This window comes from Rhinichthys klamathensis, unplaced genomic scaffold (genome assembly GCF_029890125.1).
Source record: "Rhinichthys klamathensis goyatoka isolate OS25496 unplaced genomic scaffold, OSU_Roscu_1.1 h1tg000099l_1, whole genome shotgun sequence".
Classification (NCBI taxonomy): Eukaryota; Metazoa; Chordata; class Actinopteri; order Cypriniformes; family Leuciscidae; genus Rhinichthys; species Rhinichthys klamathensis.
In genome coordinates, this window is record NW_026606638.1 from 1859044 (window position 1) to 1878906 (window position 19863).

Sequence of the window (19863 nt, forward strand, 5' to 3'; positions counted from 1 at the left end):
ACGCAAAGTTGATTCTGTGCTATTTCGATGTAATGTTTTTAAAATGTTGTAGATTTATGTAGCAAATGAGAATCGATAAAATTGACTATTTTGAGACAAAGGTTTTTCCGTTTTATTCAAGGTAATTAAATTAACAGTTTTTCAATAACAGTAGAATATGTAAAAGCCGGTGTGAATCTAGAAAACTATTTATGGGGTGACATGAGGACTGTGAGGGGTGGCAACACCAAAGCAAACGAGCATTCAATCATCTATACTATGTAGCCTATATCTGTACTGAATATATACTATTATAATTAAATACATCAACACATTGTAAATGTATCTGAGCTCTTTATAGAAGAGATTATTAACAAACTTTTGAAATTACTAGAAAGAACTGTCAAAATATCAATGCACTGAGACCTAAATGCACTGTATGCTAGATGTCACTTTTTCAAAACAATAACATAGGCGTAGCTTGATGACACTGTGAATGAGCATGGAATCATGGGAATTGTCGTATTCACCTCCACAGCCGATGGAAAGCAATCCATGGATGAGATAATGCTTTACTACCGTTACTGTGGTATGAAGCAGGGCGGGGCCGAGAGCCTTGGGAACGAATGCTAATGACAGACACATGCGCGACACCGGTCTCGAGTCAAAACTGAGGCGCTCCGGAGCTTTTATTATGCTCAAATGCCACCATCTGCCGCTCCTTTCGTTTTGTTTCTTTTATGATTAAAGTTACATTAATCATCCGCTTCCTTTAACTTCAACTTTGTCAGTTATGTTTGATCACATTATTTTATTAGATGTAAGAAAACAGCCGCAAGTCCTGAATAACTATTCATACAGGTCACTTTATTTGACCAATTAAAATTGTGGCTGCGCTGTTTTACTTGGTCAAAACAATCATATCAAAATAGATTTGAGTGTTGACAGTTAAGTTAACGTTACTCTGTGCCTCCGTGGATGCTATGAGACACTTGTTGCACTGCAGTAAGCTAGATCGATATTAGAATATCATATTAAAGGGATAGTTCACCCAAAAATGAAAATGACCCCATGATTTACTCGCCCTCAAGCCATCCTAGGTGTATATGGCATTCTTCTTTCAGACGAATCTGAGTTATTTAAAAAAAATGTCCTGGCTCTTCCAAGCTTTATAATGGCAGTGAATGGCTGTTTATGTTTGAAGTCCATAAAAGTGCATCTATCCATCATAAAAGTGCTCCACACGACTCTGGGGGGTTAATAAAGGCCTTCTGAAGGGAAGTGATGCGTTTGTGTAAGAAAAATATCCATATTTAAAACTTTATCGACTAAAATAACTAGCTTCCGCCAAAAGAGCAACACTTGACGTAAGAGTAACACTTGACGTATGACTTAGTAGCGTAAGCTTTGACGCCTCTCGCGGTTCAAACAAACAGGGCTGGGCAACAAACTCAAGCTCTTTCTCAAAAATGAGAAGTGTTGTGTAAAATAAATAATACTATACATAAATGGAAAACAAGTCCATTTGTTTGTGAATTGGGATTGTGCTGTGTTTTTGACTCCCCATAAAGAACCGGTTCATAGAGCCATCTGTTAATGAAGTTAACTGGCTGACTTTTCAATTTTTTGACATGACATGGTTGGATTCAAATGGTAAATAATCATATTAAGTAGGGTGTCCACCTTAGTCAGCAAGCATGACTAGTTTTGATTGCTATTTCAATCGCATAAATGTTTCTTTCTGCAATGTGTATATATGTCCAATCTTTAATTCAACAGAGTTCAATTCACAAAAGCTGATGTAACATCCTCAAAATCTAAATCAAAAACGTTTGTTTGGGAGGAGTTCATTTTACATACAGTATTTTGCTTGAACATCCAGTCTTTTCATAGGACTGCTATTGGATCAAGGAAAAAGCATGTAGTGGCCAAGTGTAAACCAAGATGCAGACAAAATGTTTTTTCACCGCTCTGTTTTGATTGTGGTGTTGCTTTGATAAATACACGGTGTGTGAACGTTCAAACCTGGCTCAAAGTGTCAGTGCGACACTGCTGAAGATGTCAAGCTGTTATGGTGATCGAGAGTTTGGCAGTGCGTTTCATTTGGCAAGCCAAAAATCTGTTGCTTGTGTAAGGTTATTTAAGCCTGATAAAATGGAACGCTTTATTGAACCTTTAGACTAAATTAGAAAAAAAAGTTTTCGTATCATCATGCTTTAATGGCTCGTATAGTATAATATAGGAGGAGTTTGTCAAAAACAGTTCTATTTTATTCAGAGGCCCAAACTGAGAAAATTCTTATTGGTGCAGTTGCTGATATTTATATGGCCAAAAAAGTAATATGAAATTTTGACAGCTTGTAATTATGTAAATCAGTGAGAAGTTTATATAACAGTAAAACAGACTACTTGCATAAAATGCATATAAATATTAGTTCAAGTTAACCTAAGTTGCTAGTTTTCACAAGACACATGTACCACGACCTATAGCCTACAATTATACTAAAAGGCCTTTTACTTGCTAAAAAATATAAACTATCAATCAGACAACAAAAGGCAGGTAGTAGATTGTAAACAAGAATTTTTTTAGGCAAGTTAATTTAGAGACCTTAGAAATGTGTGTATAAAATATACATACAGTAGGCGCCGGCGGTATAGGGTTATGGTTAACCTATTTAAATAACCTTAACAAAAAGCATTAATTTGAAAGTTTTTTTTTTTTTTTCTTATCTTTTGATCACATTAAATGCATACTTAAATAATCAGTTCATAATATGAATTGATTGAAATTGTTTATAAAAGTTTTTAATTAAATGTTCTCTGATGTAAAGACAATCCGTGACGGGTACAATGTTGTGTTCATTTGTTGTGTGGCCTTTATTACCAGCCAGCTGATGTGGTTGTTTGATTGTCCCGAATCACCTGAGCGCCTGTTGACATTGACTAGTGGTGTCACTAGCGTCTGATTGGCCGGTTTTGTTTGAAGGCTTTCCCTTCAGTGCTTTAGTGTTTTTATTTGCCCTATACAACAGATAAACATCAGCCTCCAACGTGGAGCTTCTGTTTGGCCTGACCTGTTAATGACCTGTCTCTGCGGGCACCGGACAGTGCTGTTTGCACACAAAACTCTTATAATGGTGTAACAACCTCTAAAAGCTTGATTCTTGAGGACATTTTTTGCTTCTGTTACACACAGGCAAAAGTAGAATGCAGGACCAACACAATGTATATGTTTATTAAAACAATAACACAGCAGATTTAGCCCTGGCATTGACAAGCACTGGTTTTCTAAGGGTATTCAGCACCATGGCAGACTTGTACCTCACAAACAATGGTGAGATTTCTTCTTGTAAGGAAGGGGGTTGGGCAACAAAGCTGCGAAGGACAGGACTATTTATACAGTGTCTAAAACAAGCAGCAACAACAAAAAGTTCTAAAATGCCATTTTGAACCCTTATGAGTGATTTCATTGTGTTCTAGATATTTAAAAATAGCCAGTGCTTTTGACATTTTCAGACATATTTGACTCACTGTGTATCTATATCACGCTTATGTATTTGTCTTAGACCATTGAAACACTCAAGGCTTGAATGATCACTGAATGATCGGTGTTCACAGGCTGTCAGTCAAGGACTCCTCGCTTATCTTGCGCCTGATATATGTGGACAGATTTCAGTTTAGCGGCTTTGTTGTATTTTACAGATAAGGCACAGTGCAGCAGAAAGCCTCGCTGCCGGAGATACCCGCGCTCTTTGTGTAGGTGTGCCCATTTTCAAGAACCTTCTCAGACACACAATTGCTTTGTTATATTTTCTGCCTAGAGGTGTAGGAAAATAAATCAATAAAACAGTCTTCTGATAATGATACTCATTTGTCACAATACTAAATCGATGAACTAAAGCGTTCGAAGGTTTCGGGTTGACAAGAATTGAAGTCTCTTATGCTGCATTTATTTGATATGAAAGAAAAACAGTAATATTGTGAAGTATTAATACAATTCAGATGAACTGATTTCTATTTTAATTTATTTGAAATTAGAATTTTTTTGTAACAATGTAAAAGTCTTTCACTTTTGATCAATTTATGTTCTTGCTGAATAAACGTATTAATTTTTCTTAAATAAATAAAAAATCTTACGAAATCTAAACTTATGAATGCTAGTGTATTTTATAATTGTGTGTGTGTATATATATATATATATATATATATATATATATATATATATATATATATATATATATATATATATTAAAGGAAATAAGAATACTAACTTGATTATTTGTTGATTATATATAATACATATTCTTCTGATGCTCTTTAATCATACTAATTTGATGCACTAACACTAATTTGTTTTGTGACCAAAAACAGTATGGAAGACTGTATAATTATAATTTAAGAAAATATTTAATGTCTTACATTAATATTTTCATTATTATTTTTCCCATTTTAAGCTTTTCATCCAGTCCAGAATGTGATATATCCTAACAAACCCAAAAGGGTTTATCTTGCTTACAAAGAGTCCCAAAAATAATACCATTTCACGGCTAAAATCAACGCCTTTCTACTGAATACGTATAATTTGTGTGTTTATGGAGTGGGATGGGCACTTTGACAGTCATCAAATAGGAAGTAACTCATTGGTCTGGTTAATATTTAGTGATGACATCACAGCACACACATGCCATATCTGTGCGGATCCCTGTACCGAGACAATGAGAGGAGTTTAGTCCTTTGAGAAGAACGACAGACTTCCTATTGTGTCACTTTGTACAAGTGAGTGTGAAGATTTCCTTTTTGTAAGTCATTTTAATTTAAGTGGTTTTGTATTTTGAATTGTGGGCTTGAATTTGAATTCTTTCATCCTCAGGTTAATTATTTTGTCGAATAAGCAAAGAAATACTAAAATTATTTCTAGTGGGAGATCATTCAGGGTTTTTATACACGAATTTTCATTTGTACAGATCAAAAGATCAGTTGAGACAGGAAGGTTTACTTCCTGTTTTATAGGAAGTCCCACGTTCATGTGATTTGCAGGCGGTCAAGTGCGCTGACTTCTGGGTTTTCTTTAAAAGAATGTTAATGCTGTAATTCAGCAACAGAAGCCTATTGTTTATTTGATAAGTATTTTTGTGCCTTGACTAAATTAAAAATGTTATTTAAATAGACTGAAATTATTACAGAAACATTACAGAATGTATGAAATACTAAAGACAAAAAAAAAAAAAAGATATTCCACAGTATCGCAATACATGTGAAAATGAGGAATACTGTGTGTAGGGTCCAATGTCCTAAAACAAAATATTATTAATATTGATGATAATAATATTAAATAAATAGTGTAACTTGCATAACATATATTTTAATTATAAATGTGTGTGTATGCATAAGTATAACATAATTCATATAAATGAGTTTCAGACCCACTGTTACTGTCACTGTACTGAATTGTTGTATAGAACATTCAGAAATTAATAATCTTATGAGTGCGAATTTAAATGAATGTGTATTTTGAGGGTGTGTTGATGCGGTGGAGTTTGTAGAGAAAGTGATTCTGAGATCAGAAAGAGTTTATCATAACAGTCAGGAGGAGCTTGTTCCTCTTTATCCTTCAGTTGAGGAAAAAGATGAGGGGGGGAGAGAAAGGGGGGGATGGGGTCAGAGATAGAATTCAGGATCTACTGAGAACATGCTGACAGGATTGTCTGTTTACAAACCCCTCCCTCTCCCTGTCCTTTTCATATCGCCGCCTTCCCAGCAGCACCAGGCCTTGAATTCAGCAGCAGCTTAGAGGAAAAGGTGGACCTATCCACTGGCCGACCAATCGCAGCCCAGCATCCTACACGTGACGAGCAGGGAGGGCCGGTCTTTGAGCTTTGCAGCGGAAAACCACCGGGCCAAACAAACGGAGGGAGCGCGAGAGAGGGCTAAAGCCTGCCATACGTACTAATCCCTCCACAGTGATCATGTGTCAGCGGAGTCTAAAGCAGCAGCAAAAGGGGCCGGTGCGGAGCACTGCGGGGAAATGGTGAGATGCTGCAGGTCTTTGCACAGCTCTCCCTCTTGCTACAATCTCCACAGAGTCAGGGTTGATGTGCGGCGTTTCCGCCTGTCGGGCTCCTCGGCGGGAGCGACAGGGGAGCCTGCACACGGCGACGGCACGGGAGGCCCTGGACCCCCGGGGGGCCCGTCTCAGCTCAGCAACCGGAGCCGATTCAGGTACCGGCAAGGAGTGTGTGAGAAGCTAGGACGTAGTTCAGGCTGAGAATGTAATGTGTGTGTGTGGATGATGGGGGAATTCAGTCAGATCTAGACCGGTTGTTGACAGTGCGCTCGAAGTGAGAGAGGACAATTGAAGGATCATGCGAGGCTGGAAAGTGGGCGAGCGAGAGGGGATTATTGAGACCTCGCACGAACTCGGCCAGCCTGCGGAGGGACGATTGTTGTGCAGTGGGAGTTAGTGTGACAGGACTCTTTAAGGGACCCTCTTTCACCATCCCAGCTATGCGAATGCGTTTGGCCTAATTGTGGCGTAACGTTAGGCTGTTGGTAGCACTCTCTGTCCGATGCAAACTGCATAGTTTGCAGAGCTCTACTTGGAGCAGATGCTGTTCCCCTTGAGTGAGCGAAAGATGCGTAGAGCAGAGGGAGGCTCATATTCAGCCAGTGATTGGCCAATGTGTGCCTGCAATGAAAAAACAAGGGGGGCTGTGTTGAACAGCGAGTGTGTGAAAGAGACTGAATCCAAAGACTTTGTTGTCTTTTTACAGGCTGCCATCACCTCTCGAACGTCCTCCGCAGTTTGAGTAATGCACTGTGAATAGCTGTGAACTGCAAGGTTCTTTGATGCATATTCATCTGCACTGGACAGGTTGGGGGAGGGGTAGAAATGCTCTAAATTCAATTGAATGATAACCTGATGACTGAGAGCTCTCGTAAAATCCAACAATCATTGTTTCAAGCCGTTCAGGCGCACTAGGTTGCAGCGCACACTTTGGCATATTAACTGGATTTGCCATCCGCTAGAATGAGGTTGCATAATGCACAGTGCTAAAAGTGTTTAGTGTTAAAGGTTATACCATGCACTTGCGCAGTTCTTATACAAATGTAGTTATAGGATTAAAACAACATTTGCACAGAGGAGCTGTTAAACTACTGTTATCAGGTTTGTTGTTGTATTGTGTTATGAATATTTTTGACTTGGGTTCCTCCTGTACAAGGCTATAGATTTATTTGAATTTTTTTTTCAGGCAAAAACGTATGCCTGAAAGGTGCAGGACGAGTTAGGCTAACATTTTATACTAAATACTTATGCTAAACTACTGATTTAAACAAACCCCTAAAATTTAGACCGTCCCTTCATAGCATTCAATATGTGCGCTGTAGTCACGCATCACAGTTGAAAGAGCCAATCGCCTTTATCATAGATAGAGGCATTGCATGTTTGTTTACATTTAATTGCGCATTACCTTTAATTGATCAACTGGAAAAAATACCATTTTATTTGCATTACTGGAGCTAAAGAAGTGCAACATACAATATCAATGTTACCAGACATTAAAAAGCATGCCAGTGACGACATTTCTGCAAAATGTTACACTGCTTCTAGCATTTTAGTGACACTTAAAAAAAAAAAAGAAGTTAAATTAAATGTCTAATGAGTGGTGCCAAGAGCATGTTTAGCTTGATCCGAAACAGATGAACATGAAAAAAAAAAAAAAAAAAAAAAAAATTGTTTTGCATACCCTACCCTACCCAAGACCCAACCAGTAGTGTTAATGAAAGCAAACATAAGATATAAATGCATTTGCTAAAGCAACTGTGCCATTTTAGCTTTTTTCTACAAGACTTTGAGCTCTTTTATTGTGATTCGTACCGGAGTGTTCCACATTTACATTTTCCACATCCAAGTTTACTACATCAGAATTGCCATATGAGGTTGGTTATGTGTCCACTAAAGCGTTTTTTCACACGGCTGGCATATTTTCCCACTTGTTTTCAATGGTAGCGCCGCGTTTTTAAACGGCAGGAGTGTAACGAGGCGCTGAGTGTCTATTTTACGCTGGAGCGCTCATTGTATCGACATTTTTAGATAGAAACAATACAGAAACAAACTATCTGTGAAATGAGATACTAGTAACTAGCTTGCTACGATAGTCGGTGTTACACGGTGTTCAGTCGCAACGCCGGTTTCATCACTTGCCCACTGCGGCACTGCAAAAAAAAAAAGTTTAAAGCGTTAAAAATATTTAACGCAATTACGCAGTATCTGTTTTTTTCTGTCACCCGTTGACCAGCGTTGTATGATCACGCTCTTATTAATGTGAAGCTTTTAAACCATTCAAGCGCGACAAGATTGAAGGGACCGCGCTGTAAGTCCTGCCTATTACACACACAGTTAAATAAAGTGTTAAATGAACGTAGAGATTTGTGAGAAAATGGGACGCGTGTCAGATCGCGTTTCTGTCAGCAGCAAACAAAGAACAAAGGTAAGATAGTAAATTACTCTCAGACCCGGTGCCAGGAGGATTATTATACCGGTAGCCTAATAATCATGAATGCACTCCGCTATCTTTTAACACATATCCGGCGAACGGCTTCACGCAAAAGAAAAACTCTTCGTGAAGCGCAGTGAAATTCAGCGACCTGTGGCGTTTCCTGATGGATCGAGGTTGTTCGTTAACTTTTTATACGTGCAATTCACACAAGCTCTAAGCGGATGCGAGACCGGTCACATGGCTTTCATAGTTTTCAGTTACGTGACTGGTGTGGTCAGATCGCATGTCAATCAAACTCCCTGCGAAGGATGAATTGAATCTAATTTAAAAGTGAAAGTGAAGTGCACACTGCCGTTCCAGCTGATGTAAAAAAAAAGAATTACATCTCTCCTCCCCCCCGATGAAACCGATATTACCGGTGTTGTCACAAGTCGATTAACCGGTGGGAGAATAGTATTATCGTCACATCTCTGCTAGTAACACTTCCGCGGATATTACGTATTACAGCAAGCAAACCGTCTCAAATGAAAAAACCGCTGCGCTGCCCCCATCTAGACGTTTTCAGCTGTCTAAAAACACTTTGGTGGACACGCAGCCTTATGGGTAGTGTTTTGAGGTCATAACATGGCATTGTGCAAGGAACTGAGCAAAAACATGTCTTTAATAATTGACTTGAAGTTGCTGTTTGCCGCCAGTACCAATATGGCCGCCAAGTGGTCTGACTGACTTTTAAATGGACTTTGGTATAAGCGAATGGAAATAGTAAAGCTCAGAGTCATGAACTAGACTGGTCCGATGTTATGGCCTGTTGCAGTTTGTCTATTTATAGTAAGGGCAATAAAAATTTACACTTCTGTAGGAAAGGCCCACACGTCAGATGCTGTTATGATGATGCACGACAGGTCAATGTACTTGATGATTGTGAAGGCAGATTGTGTAGCCCAGGCACCGAAAGGTTGCCCCCCTGAGCCTGTACTAACCTGACAAGAGCTGGTGTTGCCATTGTTCTTATAATCAATACACGAGTAGTAGTATTGTTTGTACTGCTTGATTACTCACCCTGATCACGATGCAAATGTTGATGTCTCAAACAGAGATTACTGGGTAGTACATTTTGAAAGGGTCAAAGTAAAGATGTTCTTGTGTGCTGAATTGCGAGTATACCTGCCAAAGTCGGGTGACTCATTGAGTGTTTGTGTAAGGCCATCTATGGCTAAGTCTTCTCTGTCCACAGGTCAGAACAAGTTTTCATCCTGATTAGGGTGGACACGGTATTATATTCTATAGATAGCCCTGGTAGCTGCAGCCCTGGTCCCTGTCAACCCCGCTAGTGCGGTGTCATCACTTTCAGGGCCAAGTATGACCCACTTTACTGACACACTAAAGCTAATCACTTTAGCCAGAACTGAAGCAGCAGATCTTATGGTCATTTTCAAGAAAAGCAAGCAGTTATAGCCCAACCAGACGACGAGTTGCATCAACCGGACCAGAATAGAAGTGCAACATTTTTGCATGTGCTGTTCCAGTCGGCAACAGTTGTGTTGATCTGGAATGTTTTCCACTAAAAATACCGCAACGGTCACAAAAAATAAAAAGATTACTGGCGGATATCCTGCACGACTTCAGTTGCTCTGTGCAAATGTCCCACTCGGCGGCGTGACCCACAAAATCCATGCATGTTCGTGCTGGTTAAGTAGGTTTATGTTGATTAAAATGTGGCCCTTTTTTATGATGAAAATTATCATCTCATCCTCATGGCGTTCCAAACATGTATGACTTTTTCTTGTGCAAAACATAAGATTAAATAAAAATATATTGTCACACAATTAAAGTCAATGTGGTCATAAATCACATTGGACCCCATTGACTTTCAAACAGCGGAAACATTCTTCAAAATAACTCTGTGTTCTGCTGGAGGAAGATCATAAAGGTTTGGAATTACATCATGAGGGTGAGTAAATGATGACAGAATATTAATTTTGGGGTGAACTATCCCTTTAAGAAAATTATGTAGACTGGCCTAGACCTGCTTCAGTCAAGTATTTCTCCTCATGGTACCATTTCTAGAGCAAGTGTAACAGGAAGGTGACGGTAAACCCTAAATGAGACTAAAGGTGATAAGCAGGTGAAAGCAGCCTTTGCCTTAGACTGATGTAAGTGGAATTGAGCTGAACGGCATATATGGTCAGTGTAGTTGATAGGCAGTGTGAACCACCATGAGGTTACGTTTACAGTGGAGAATTGCTATTTCTGTCTCTTTCATATCTCAAGTATCTTTGTAGCATTTATCTTCTGCTGTTTATTGTCTTCTGTATGGGAGTCTTTGTGTTTGGTCTTTTGGTATGTGTGAGTGGGCTGTGTGTATGTTTCTGCATGTTATATAAATATTTATTTCCTCCTTTCTACCATCTTGATAGAGCAGCCCAGTTCTGTTTTTATAGAGTGAATCTCAAGAAAACATGTTCAGGTAACATTTTTACCCTAAAATAAATAATAGAATGGATGTGTGTGTGTGTGTGGAATTTTTTCATGAAAAATCTGCCAATTTCCCATTACCATACATTTCGACTTTTTACTTTAGAGTTTTTTGTAATTCCTGTTGTTCTCAGTGGTTATCATCATTATCTTACCAATGTCTTAGGAACATTAATTATCCAAAAAATTATTTCATTAATTATACAAGTATGCACCAACATTATAATGAACATTAAACATATTTTTCCAGCATAATATTTATCTAATATTTATATTTAGTTTAATAATAGTAATTTTATATTGTATTTAATGATACACTTGCAATTACCATATTTTAATAACAATATTTAAGTAATGACATTTTAATAATAATATTATATTAAGGTAATGGATGTTGTTGAAAAATATTATAATTGTCATTACCATAATAATATTTATAATTACTTTACCTTAATGCAAAATAAAAATCATTATTATTAATGACACTTGTGGAAATATATCCTTAATTGTCATGAAATGTGTAATTTTTCTGTCATTAGATAGAAGAACTGCAAAAATACCTTTTTTTTTCTTTTCTTTTTTGGTAGGATTTCACTCCCATCTTCTAAATCCACACAATTCTTATTGCTTTCTTGAGATTTTTTTTAGGGTGGAATATTATCCAGACATGTCTATTACAGGTTTCATGAGATTCACTGTATAACAAGGGGTGCTCAATCCTGTTCCTGAAGGTCTGCATGTGAAGCTTAGCTCTAAATCTATTCAATTACACCTGAACCAATTAATCAAGATCTTCAGGATATACTTGATAATTACAAACAAGTTGGAGCAGAGTTGGAACTGAACTCTGCAGGAAAGGTAGTTCTCATCTCCAGCATTGGGCACCCCTTCTCTACAACATTTAGATCACCTGGACATAAGTCTTTAATTTCCACCTTTATTCTTCATGTGTCTTGAGTATTTTGTGCACTTTGGCATCATGAATGTGTTGTGCAGGTTGCAGTTCCCACAGTTGGCCCTGCGGCGGCGACTAGGCCAGCTGAGCTGCATGTCCCGGCCTACTGCCCGCCTTCGCTCATGGCCTCTGTCCTTCCTCTACTACATCCTGCCCTTTGGAGCGCTCAAACCTCTCGCCAAAGTAGGCTGGAGGCCCACAAGCAGAGTAAGTACAGGTGGAAACATCAAATAGAGCCCACAGACTGATGTTGTGTGTGTTTGAGTGTGCAAAATCTCACTATCCAGAGACATATATGACATCCATCAGTGTGTAACCAATGTATTATCGGTTTTGGGGATTTTGTTATGCAAAACGGGTATTACCTTATTGATGATGCTGTGATTAGTAATGTCTGTAATTATGGGAAACATTACGGAATAACGGCCTAGATCTGGGATCAGTTCTGTTTTTTAACCCAAAGAAATGAAAGCTCAAAACTGATGCAAGGTCAGCAAAGAGAGCTGCTGCTATCAGCAGATGGCTACTTGCATATGGACCCGCTGAGCTCCATTGGGACTGAATGTGAAAAGGACCATTGTCCCATGGTGCAGCTCTGAACTGAGGAACACTTTGTCTCTAGACCCGGTCGAGGGCATCGTGCCACGGTGGTTCTGACACCACTATTGTTCAGTTCCCACGAGAAAATTGCCAGTCAGCCCATGCTGATGCTCAGAAGCGCCATACCATATACCATATCTCCAGTGGCAGACAGGAAGTTACAGAGAAATAGAAAAAAAAATGTGTTTGTTAATGTAAAGCTGTAGTTCTTTGGAGAGATTTATTTTTTTATATATATATATATATATGTATGTAATAAGTAAGGGTGTAACGGTTCTCAAAATTCACAGTTCAGTTTGATACGTTTTCGATACAGCAAAAAGAAATGCCAGAGAAATTTCCTTGATTTGTAAAAAAAATAATATATATTTATTAAAAGAAATTTTTTTTTTGTAGTTTTCCTACATCTTGAAACTTTTAGTTTTATAAATGGGGGTAATCTTTGAAAGATGAACAAATAATGTTTTGGTCGTCACATTAAAAAATAACATCTAAATATGATAATATTTGAGTTTTGAAGTGCTGGAAAAAGATGTGTGAGCATTTTACTATTCCTGCCAAACTTCCATGGTTACAGTAAGTGTTACATTAGATCCATGGGGAATGTTTCTGATCTGTGGATTTAAAGCCTATAACTAGGGCACAATCTCCTGGTTTCCACGTCGGCGCTGTTGTTAATAACGGAGAAATTTGAATGCTTCTCACTAGATCTCGCAGCGATATAATTACTTCTGTGGCGAATTCAAATGCTTTCTTTACTGGATCTCTTAGCGCTGTGTAGTAACAGTCGCTTGATCAAGATCGGCTCGCGCTGCACAGACATTGATGCTCCAAATTGATAAACGGTCCGTGAAGCACAAAATAATGAGTAGCGCAGTTTCAGTCCTCTTTCATTACGTTTGATGTTGGGCAACGTTGTGGTGGTCGCGCCAACGATGCTATATATATATATATATATCTCGTTTGAGTCCCGATCTGTACTCCACAATACTTAGTTATTTAGCAGTGACATTTTCAGTTGTTTTTATTTACAACAAAAGAAGCTAAAGTGCCTGCACAAAATATGATAGCATTGTAATATACAATATAGTATGTTATGTACCAATAAAGTTTACATTGGCTTCCTAAATTAAATAAATAAAGCAAACACCCTCATACACATTCTTTGTTCTTCATTTTCCAGAAGTAGGGTTCAAAAAACCTTGCTGTATTTTTGTGTAGTTAATTAAGAGAATGTACACCGCCATGATCTTGCTCTGACAAAAATGACTTAAACGCACCTGACGTCATAAAAACCACTTCCCCAACTCGTAAATATGAACTCCCTTGACGTCGTAAACACCACTTCCCAACTTGTAAATATGAACGTCCCAGGAGGACTTGAACGCACCATGAGTTCTTAATTTGAATTCCTTTTATTTTAAAAAGTAATTGATTGTTATTTTTTGGAAGAGCTTACTATAAACGCATCAACCTTGGCATAATATTTATTTTTTGTTTCAAAATGTGAGCAAGTAAAATGACACACTTTGTGGATAAAGGGCCTTTTCTGGGTCAGGCAACATATCTCATCCTTAACTTCCTGCTTGTTAAACCCATCATCTACAACCCAGCACCCTGAAAGACTCCCAAGAGTCCGCATTTAGCTTCCTGTCTGTCAGCTGGGATTGAAGCTAACTAAAGTAATCCACTTACAGTGAACACCCAGGCCAGCTCCTGTCATGCATCAGCCTCTGTACTATCTGTAGCACTGATCTAGGATCACGTCTTGCCCACATCAATAATGATCAGTGAGATACACTGATCTAAACACTCTAAGAATCCAAACACTGGAGCACGTGGTGCACTGCCACATACAGCTGCTGAACTTAATATAACAGGTTGTAAAACACTTTAGATGCTCACCTGCAATTTTGTAATGTATATTACAAGGGAAAATGCATTTTTATTATTCATAAATATCATTATTTTGGGGGAGTCGCACCATTTTGCTTTCTGAACTTACTTTGCCTTGCCATGAAAAGGTCAAATTATGTGACATTAAGAATATTTTCACTTCCTGAAATTTTGGTTCATTACAAATATTTTCCATTCAAAATCAGATCTGGCATATTCCTTGAAATTTGACTTCTGATAATAAAGCATTCTGTTGTCAAATGATGTATAAAGAAACAAAGTGGCAATCATTAAAGTGCCCCATTATGCTATTTTAAAGGTTCCTGATTTTGTTTTAAATATCTCCTACAACAGGTTTACATGCATTCAAGGTCAAAAAACACTTTAATTTTCTCATAATATACATTGCAGCATCACCTCTTTTCTCAGTTTCTGAAACGGTTCAATCAAGGATCAAGTCTCCTTAAACCCCTCCTTTACAAGAGCTTAGTCTGCTCTGATTGGTCAGATGGCCTAGTCTGTTGTGATTGGTTTAACAAAAATTGGTCTGAAACAAAACACACATTATCATATCTGTATTTCAGCTCTGCTGGCTTCCTCAGTGCTTGCATACACAGTGATATGAACAATAACGATGGCGTTGGTTTTACCTTACCAGTTTAATCCCGAGTCATGAAAAAAAGGATTTGCTTTCGCCACGCAGGAAACAGCGTTGTCTTGTCATGACGACAACATGAACCAAACTTCTAGGCCTCAGCCACAACTACAGTGTTTGAGGGCGGGTCTTAGTAGATGTCGTTTGCAGGCAGCCAATGAAGAGCATAGGCTGGAATTATGCAAATTTGTTACAAACCTACATAGGTTTGTCATATGACGACTCGTTTCAGCAGTTCAGAATCAATTCCTTCTTTTAGGATACAATAACTTTATTTGTCGTGCACTTTTATCTTTAAAACTCTGCAGACCTTTACCATACACAGTACCTTTCATGCAGTGTGTAACATAGGTGTTTATTTTAAAAAGCATAATAGGGGCACCTTAAGTGTGCTTGCGTTCCTCTCTGTGAACGTTTGCTGTTGTGTAATATAAAGATACTTGAACATGTCTTCAAACCCTGTGTCTCTTGGGTGTAGGTTACAATCTACAAGTCCATACCCACACGACTGCTCTCCAGAGCCTGGGGTCGCTTGAACCAGGTGGACCTGCCCACTTGGCTACGGAAACCTATCTTCAGATTGTATATATGGACTTTTGGAGTCAACATGAAGGAAGCGGCCGTGGAGGATTTACAGCATTACAGAAACCTGGGCGAGTTTTTTAGACGCAAACTCAAACCTCAGGTCCGGCCAGTGTGCGACTCGCACTGTGTGGTAAGTCTGGGTTTGTAGCTGTAGAAAGAGGCATTCTTTGAATTCCCATTCACTTTCATTCATATGCAAACCTTGAAGAGGTTCGCAAGCATGTGCATTGAATTTTCATTTCACGCTCTGTGTGATAGTTTAGGTTCGATGACCTGCAAGTTTGCATTGGCTTTAACCAAGAAAGGATCTAAACTTTGTATAGTTGAATATTTTTTTAAAGAATATGAAATTTCATTTAAAAAAGGAGCTGCATTGCTGGCAGTATAGCAGGAAACCTGAGTAGATGGAAATATATTTTACTGGAAGTGGTAAAAAAAATATTTTTCTTTTTTTACGGTAGCCCTTGAATGTTACATAATTTCCTGTTGCCTATATTTGTTACTGGGTCTGAAATAATTGCATGCTAAATCTGAAGTTTATTTACAGCTAATGTCAGTTTTTAATACAGTATGAATAAATATTAAACATACAATATATTAACACAATGAATGACCATTCGCTCCACAGATCAGTCCGGCTGATGGCAAGATCCTTCATTTTGGGCGTGTGAAGAACTGTGAGGTAGAGCAAGTGAAGGGAGTGACCTACTCCCTGGAAACGTTCCTCGGGCCGCACACCTGGGCAGAGAGTTTAACAGCTAACAGAAGTAAGTCTCAATAAATTTGTCATTGATCCAGAAACATACTACTTGGTCAAAAGTCCTTTGATTTTTGGATCTTCATAACACTAGAAAATTTGGATACAAGGTTTTCTGAGCAACCAAATCATTTTTAGATTGTGTACTGTGCATAAGCCATGTTGTATGATTTTGGCCTGTCCCAGGCGAAAGGTGACCAATCGTGGTGATTTCTGTGGTCTTGGCTCCTAAACGGTGGTCCTACGTCATGCAGTGATAGAGGTTCAAAGACGGCCGTTGTCACGCTCTTGCGACCAAAGATAGCTTGCGATCATTTTCTGTCAGAAATTCGGCATGATCATCTCAGTGTGTTTGCTGCTGCGACCTACGTCTACTGACTAGCCAATAAAAATGCAACATGAAATGGCACATTGATCAATGTGACATGGCGCTAAAACTTAAAACTACTTGCCTCAAGCTCCATTTGCAAAATTGGCATGCCAAGTTGGCCTCTTTTCCCTAGACATGACCGCGTCCATTTTTCTCTTTCGCTTCATCTTTTTTTCAGCGCACATAAAAACCACAATTGCCAAAGTGCGATTCATCTTGCTCCATTTGTTTACCACTAGCGCATGCTGATGACGTTTATTTCTTCTATGCTAACTTGCGTTTTAGCCTATGATTCAATAGGTGTCATCATCGTACAGTCTACATACATGTCGTACCCAAGTTTATTAGATCCATGTTGCACAGTGTCATTTGTAATGAGCTTATAGGATTGCCTAAATTGCACCGTCTGTAGCAGGCACAATTGCAGGAAGAAGGGTGTCACTCATTCAAAATCAATTTACATGCACATTCAGCAGAAAATAAGACGTGTACTGATTGCCGCAACAGTGGCAAAGCAGCTCTGATCCCATCCGCTTTCAGTCTGGGATCCGGTTTAGTTCCCTTATTAGTGGAAGTTCATATAACAGAGATGGCATTGAAGAAAGACTTGCCATGTGTTGACATGTGAAAGGAACAATAAATGAGGGCTGAATTTTACATTATTGTACCGTAAGACAACAGCAGTTTGAATGGAAATCTTTTTTCTTTCGTCATTTTAAAATTTGGTATACATTTTTGAGATGTTTTGCTCCACAGTCCGTATTGTGAATTTCTGGATCACTGTATGGTTGTCTGATGGCTCAAATTTAGCTAGTAATTTTATAAAATATCAAAACCTTATTAAAAAAAGCTTGTTGAGCCTTTTATCTAGCCATAATCCACACTACGGTTCAAAAGTGTGGGGTTGGTAAAAAAATAAAATTCCTGCTCACTAAAGGTACATTTATTTGATCAAAAAGACTGTAATATTTCACAAGATTACTGTTTTACTACTTAAAATAGCCATTTTCTATTTTAATATATTTTTAAATGTAATTTATTCCTGAGATGGCAACGCTGAATTATTCCAGTCTTCAGTGTCACATGATCCTTCAGAAATCATTCTAATGTGGTTTTTCAGGATGAATAGAAATGTCAAAAGAACAGCATTTATTTGAAATGGAAAACTTGTAACATTGTAAATGTATTTACTGTCACCTTTGATCAATTTAATGTGGCCTTGTATAATAAAAGTATTAATTTGTAAAAAAAAAAAAAAAAATGTGTATATATATATATACCCCAATCTTTTGTTCTGTAGTGCATCTCTAAAATCGGAGGAAAATTATAGATTGATATGAATATTGAAAGCACTAAGCCTAAAATCTGATCCAACCAACAAAGAACATCATGCTTAGCTTATAGACCCTGTGATATAAACACTCCTGACAACTACTGAACAATTGAATCATCTCCGTTTTATTTTCCTTGTCCTGTTCAGATGAGGATGACCCTGGCACATTTCAGGATGCCCTGGTCACTACGGAGGGGAATGAGTTGTTTCACTGTGTAGTTTATCTGGCTCCAGGTGACTACCATTGCTTCCACTCGCCTACAGACTGGAGGGTGGCACACAGACGGCACTTCCCAGGTCAGCGGCTTTATCTTTCTCTCTCTCTCTCTCTCTCTGTTATTTTGCTTTGCTTTCTGAAAATATGATTTGTTGTTAAAAAGATTAATCAACATGGACTTTAGGTCTTAACTGCTTAAGTTATAAGCGTCTTTTCTAATCTGATGGCGACTGAGCAGTGCGATAACATCAGTGCCTGGTTACACAACTGAAGCATGGCTTGTGGTCTGATATGCATGTTTGTATCATAGGTTCTCTGATGTCGGTGAACCCTGGAGTTGCACGATGGATCAAGGAACTTTTCTGCCATAATGAGCGGGTGGTCTTGAGTGGGGAGTGGACGCACGGCTTCTTTTCACTCACAGCTGTAGGAGCGACAAATGTGGGATCTATACGCATCTATTTTGACAAGGTTAGAACAGTCAAAAAAACTTTTTTTTTAAACTACAAGTTCATAGCTCAGATTAAAATGCCCATATTGCTCTTATTTAGCTCCTGTAGAAGAATGAGAGTTTAAAGCAACAGTGCCACCTGAAAATGAACCCTAAAAAGGCTGACATGAAAGATCTTAAAAAAAAAAAGGCATGTAGATTAAAAGATGTTTTTCAGCGAAGTTTTGATCATGTTGATAATTTAAAGTCCTTTTAGAGAAATTTCTGTATCAAATATACACAAGTATGATTCAGTAGGCTATAGGGTGAAAAATCTTTAATTACTTGCTTACCTTTTGTTGTTGACACTTTTTTTTCATAGAACATAAAATTAGATATTTATTTATGAGACCATTTAAAATGAGATTTGAGTGCTACGACAGAGGATGTGCAAAATGACATTCTCATTAATAATTAGTCGTAGGTGATCTGAACGTCTAGTCAATGTTAAAGTGTAACATTGCCAATTTTCAACTCGCTTTGTATTGTTACAATGGTGATAGCATATGTAAATGATAAAGGTGTAACAGGACACAAACATGACGGTTCAATACGTAACTCTGTTTTGATGTCAAGGTTCGGTACAGCATTTGAGAACTAAACATAAAATAGCTTCTTTTTATTAAACTGTGGGGTCTTTTTACAAATTTGTCTCTGTTATTATTAATTTTCTTAAGGATAAAAAAATCTATCTTGGTTAATGCTCTATGTAGGGAGCCCTTACACATTACTATAGTATTAAAGGTTACAATTAACAACAGTGTAAATTATTATATTCAGTTGCTATTTATTTTTTATATAGTTATTATTATTATTATTATTATTATTATAATTATAAACTGAATGTTCTACTCTAATTCATTTTTGAAATATAATCATTTACACAAAGGGCTGTCAACTTGTTTTCATGACAAATTTATTTAAACATACATTAAATAATCAAGATATTACTAACTGGTTAAGTGAATATAATGAATAGGCTAATATAGTGCATACGAAATGCTTCTCTCTAGAGTTAATTTCTCTAGCGAACTAACCTGCTGTCGACACTAAA

General features: G+C 37.9%; 1 protein-coding gene across 6 annotated transcripts in view; it reads left to right on the forward strand.

Annotated features, from left to right (window-relative positions):
• pisd (phosphatidylserine decarboxylase) overlaps positions 1 to 19863 on the forward strand; it is a 41263-nt gene that overhangs the window by 17448 nt on the left and 3952 nt on the right. The window contains exons 1-7 of one of the 6 annotated variants that reach the window (XM_056252944.1): positions 4657 to 4777; positions 5737 to 6197; positions 11948 to 12113; positions 15536 to 15772; positions 16271 to 16409; positions 18250 to 18399; positions 18630 to 18790. In XM_056252944.1, the coding sequence (XP_056108919.1) occupies positions 6004 to 6197; positions 11948 to 12113; positions 15536 to 15772; positions 16271 to 16409; positions 18250 to 18399; positions 18630 to 18790 (1047 nt within the window). In that variant the 5' untranslated portion in view covers positions 4657 to 4777; positions 5737 to 6003. Of the gene's footprint in view, positions 1 to 4656; positions 4778 to 5736; positions 6198 to 11947; positions 12114 to 15535; positions 15773 to 16270; positions 16410 to 18249; positions 18400 to 18629; positions 18791 to 19863 lie in introns of those variants that run through there. The other 5 variants (XM_056252943.1, XM_056252947.1, XM_056252945.1 and 2 more) reach the window with 5 other exon arrangements.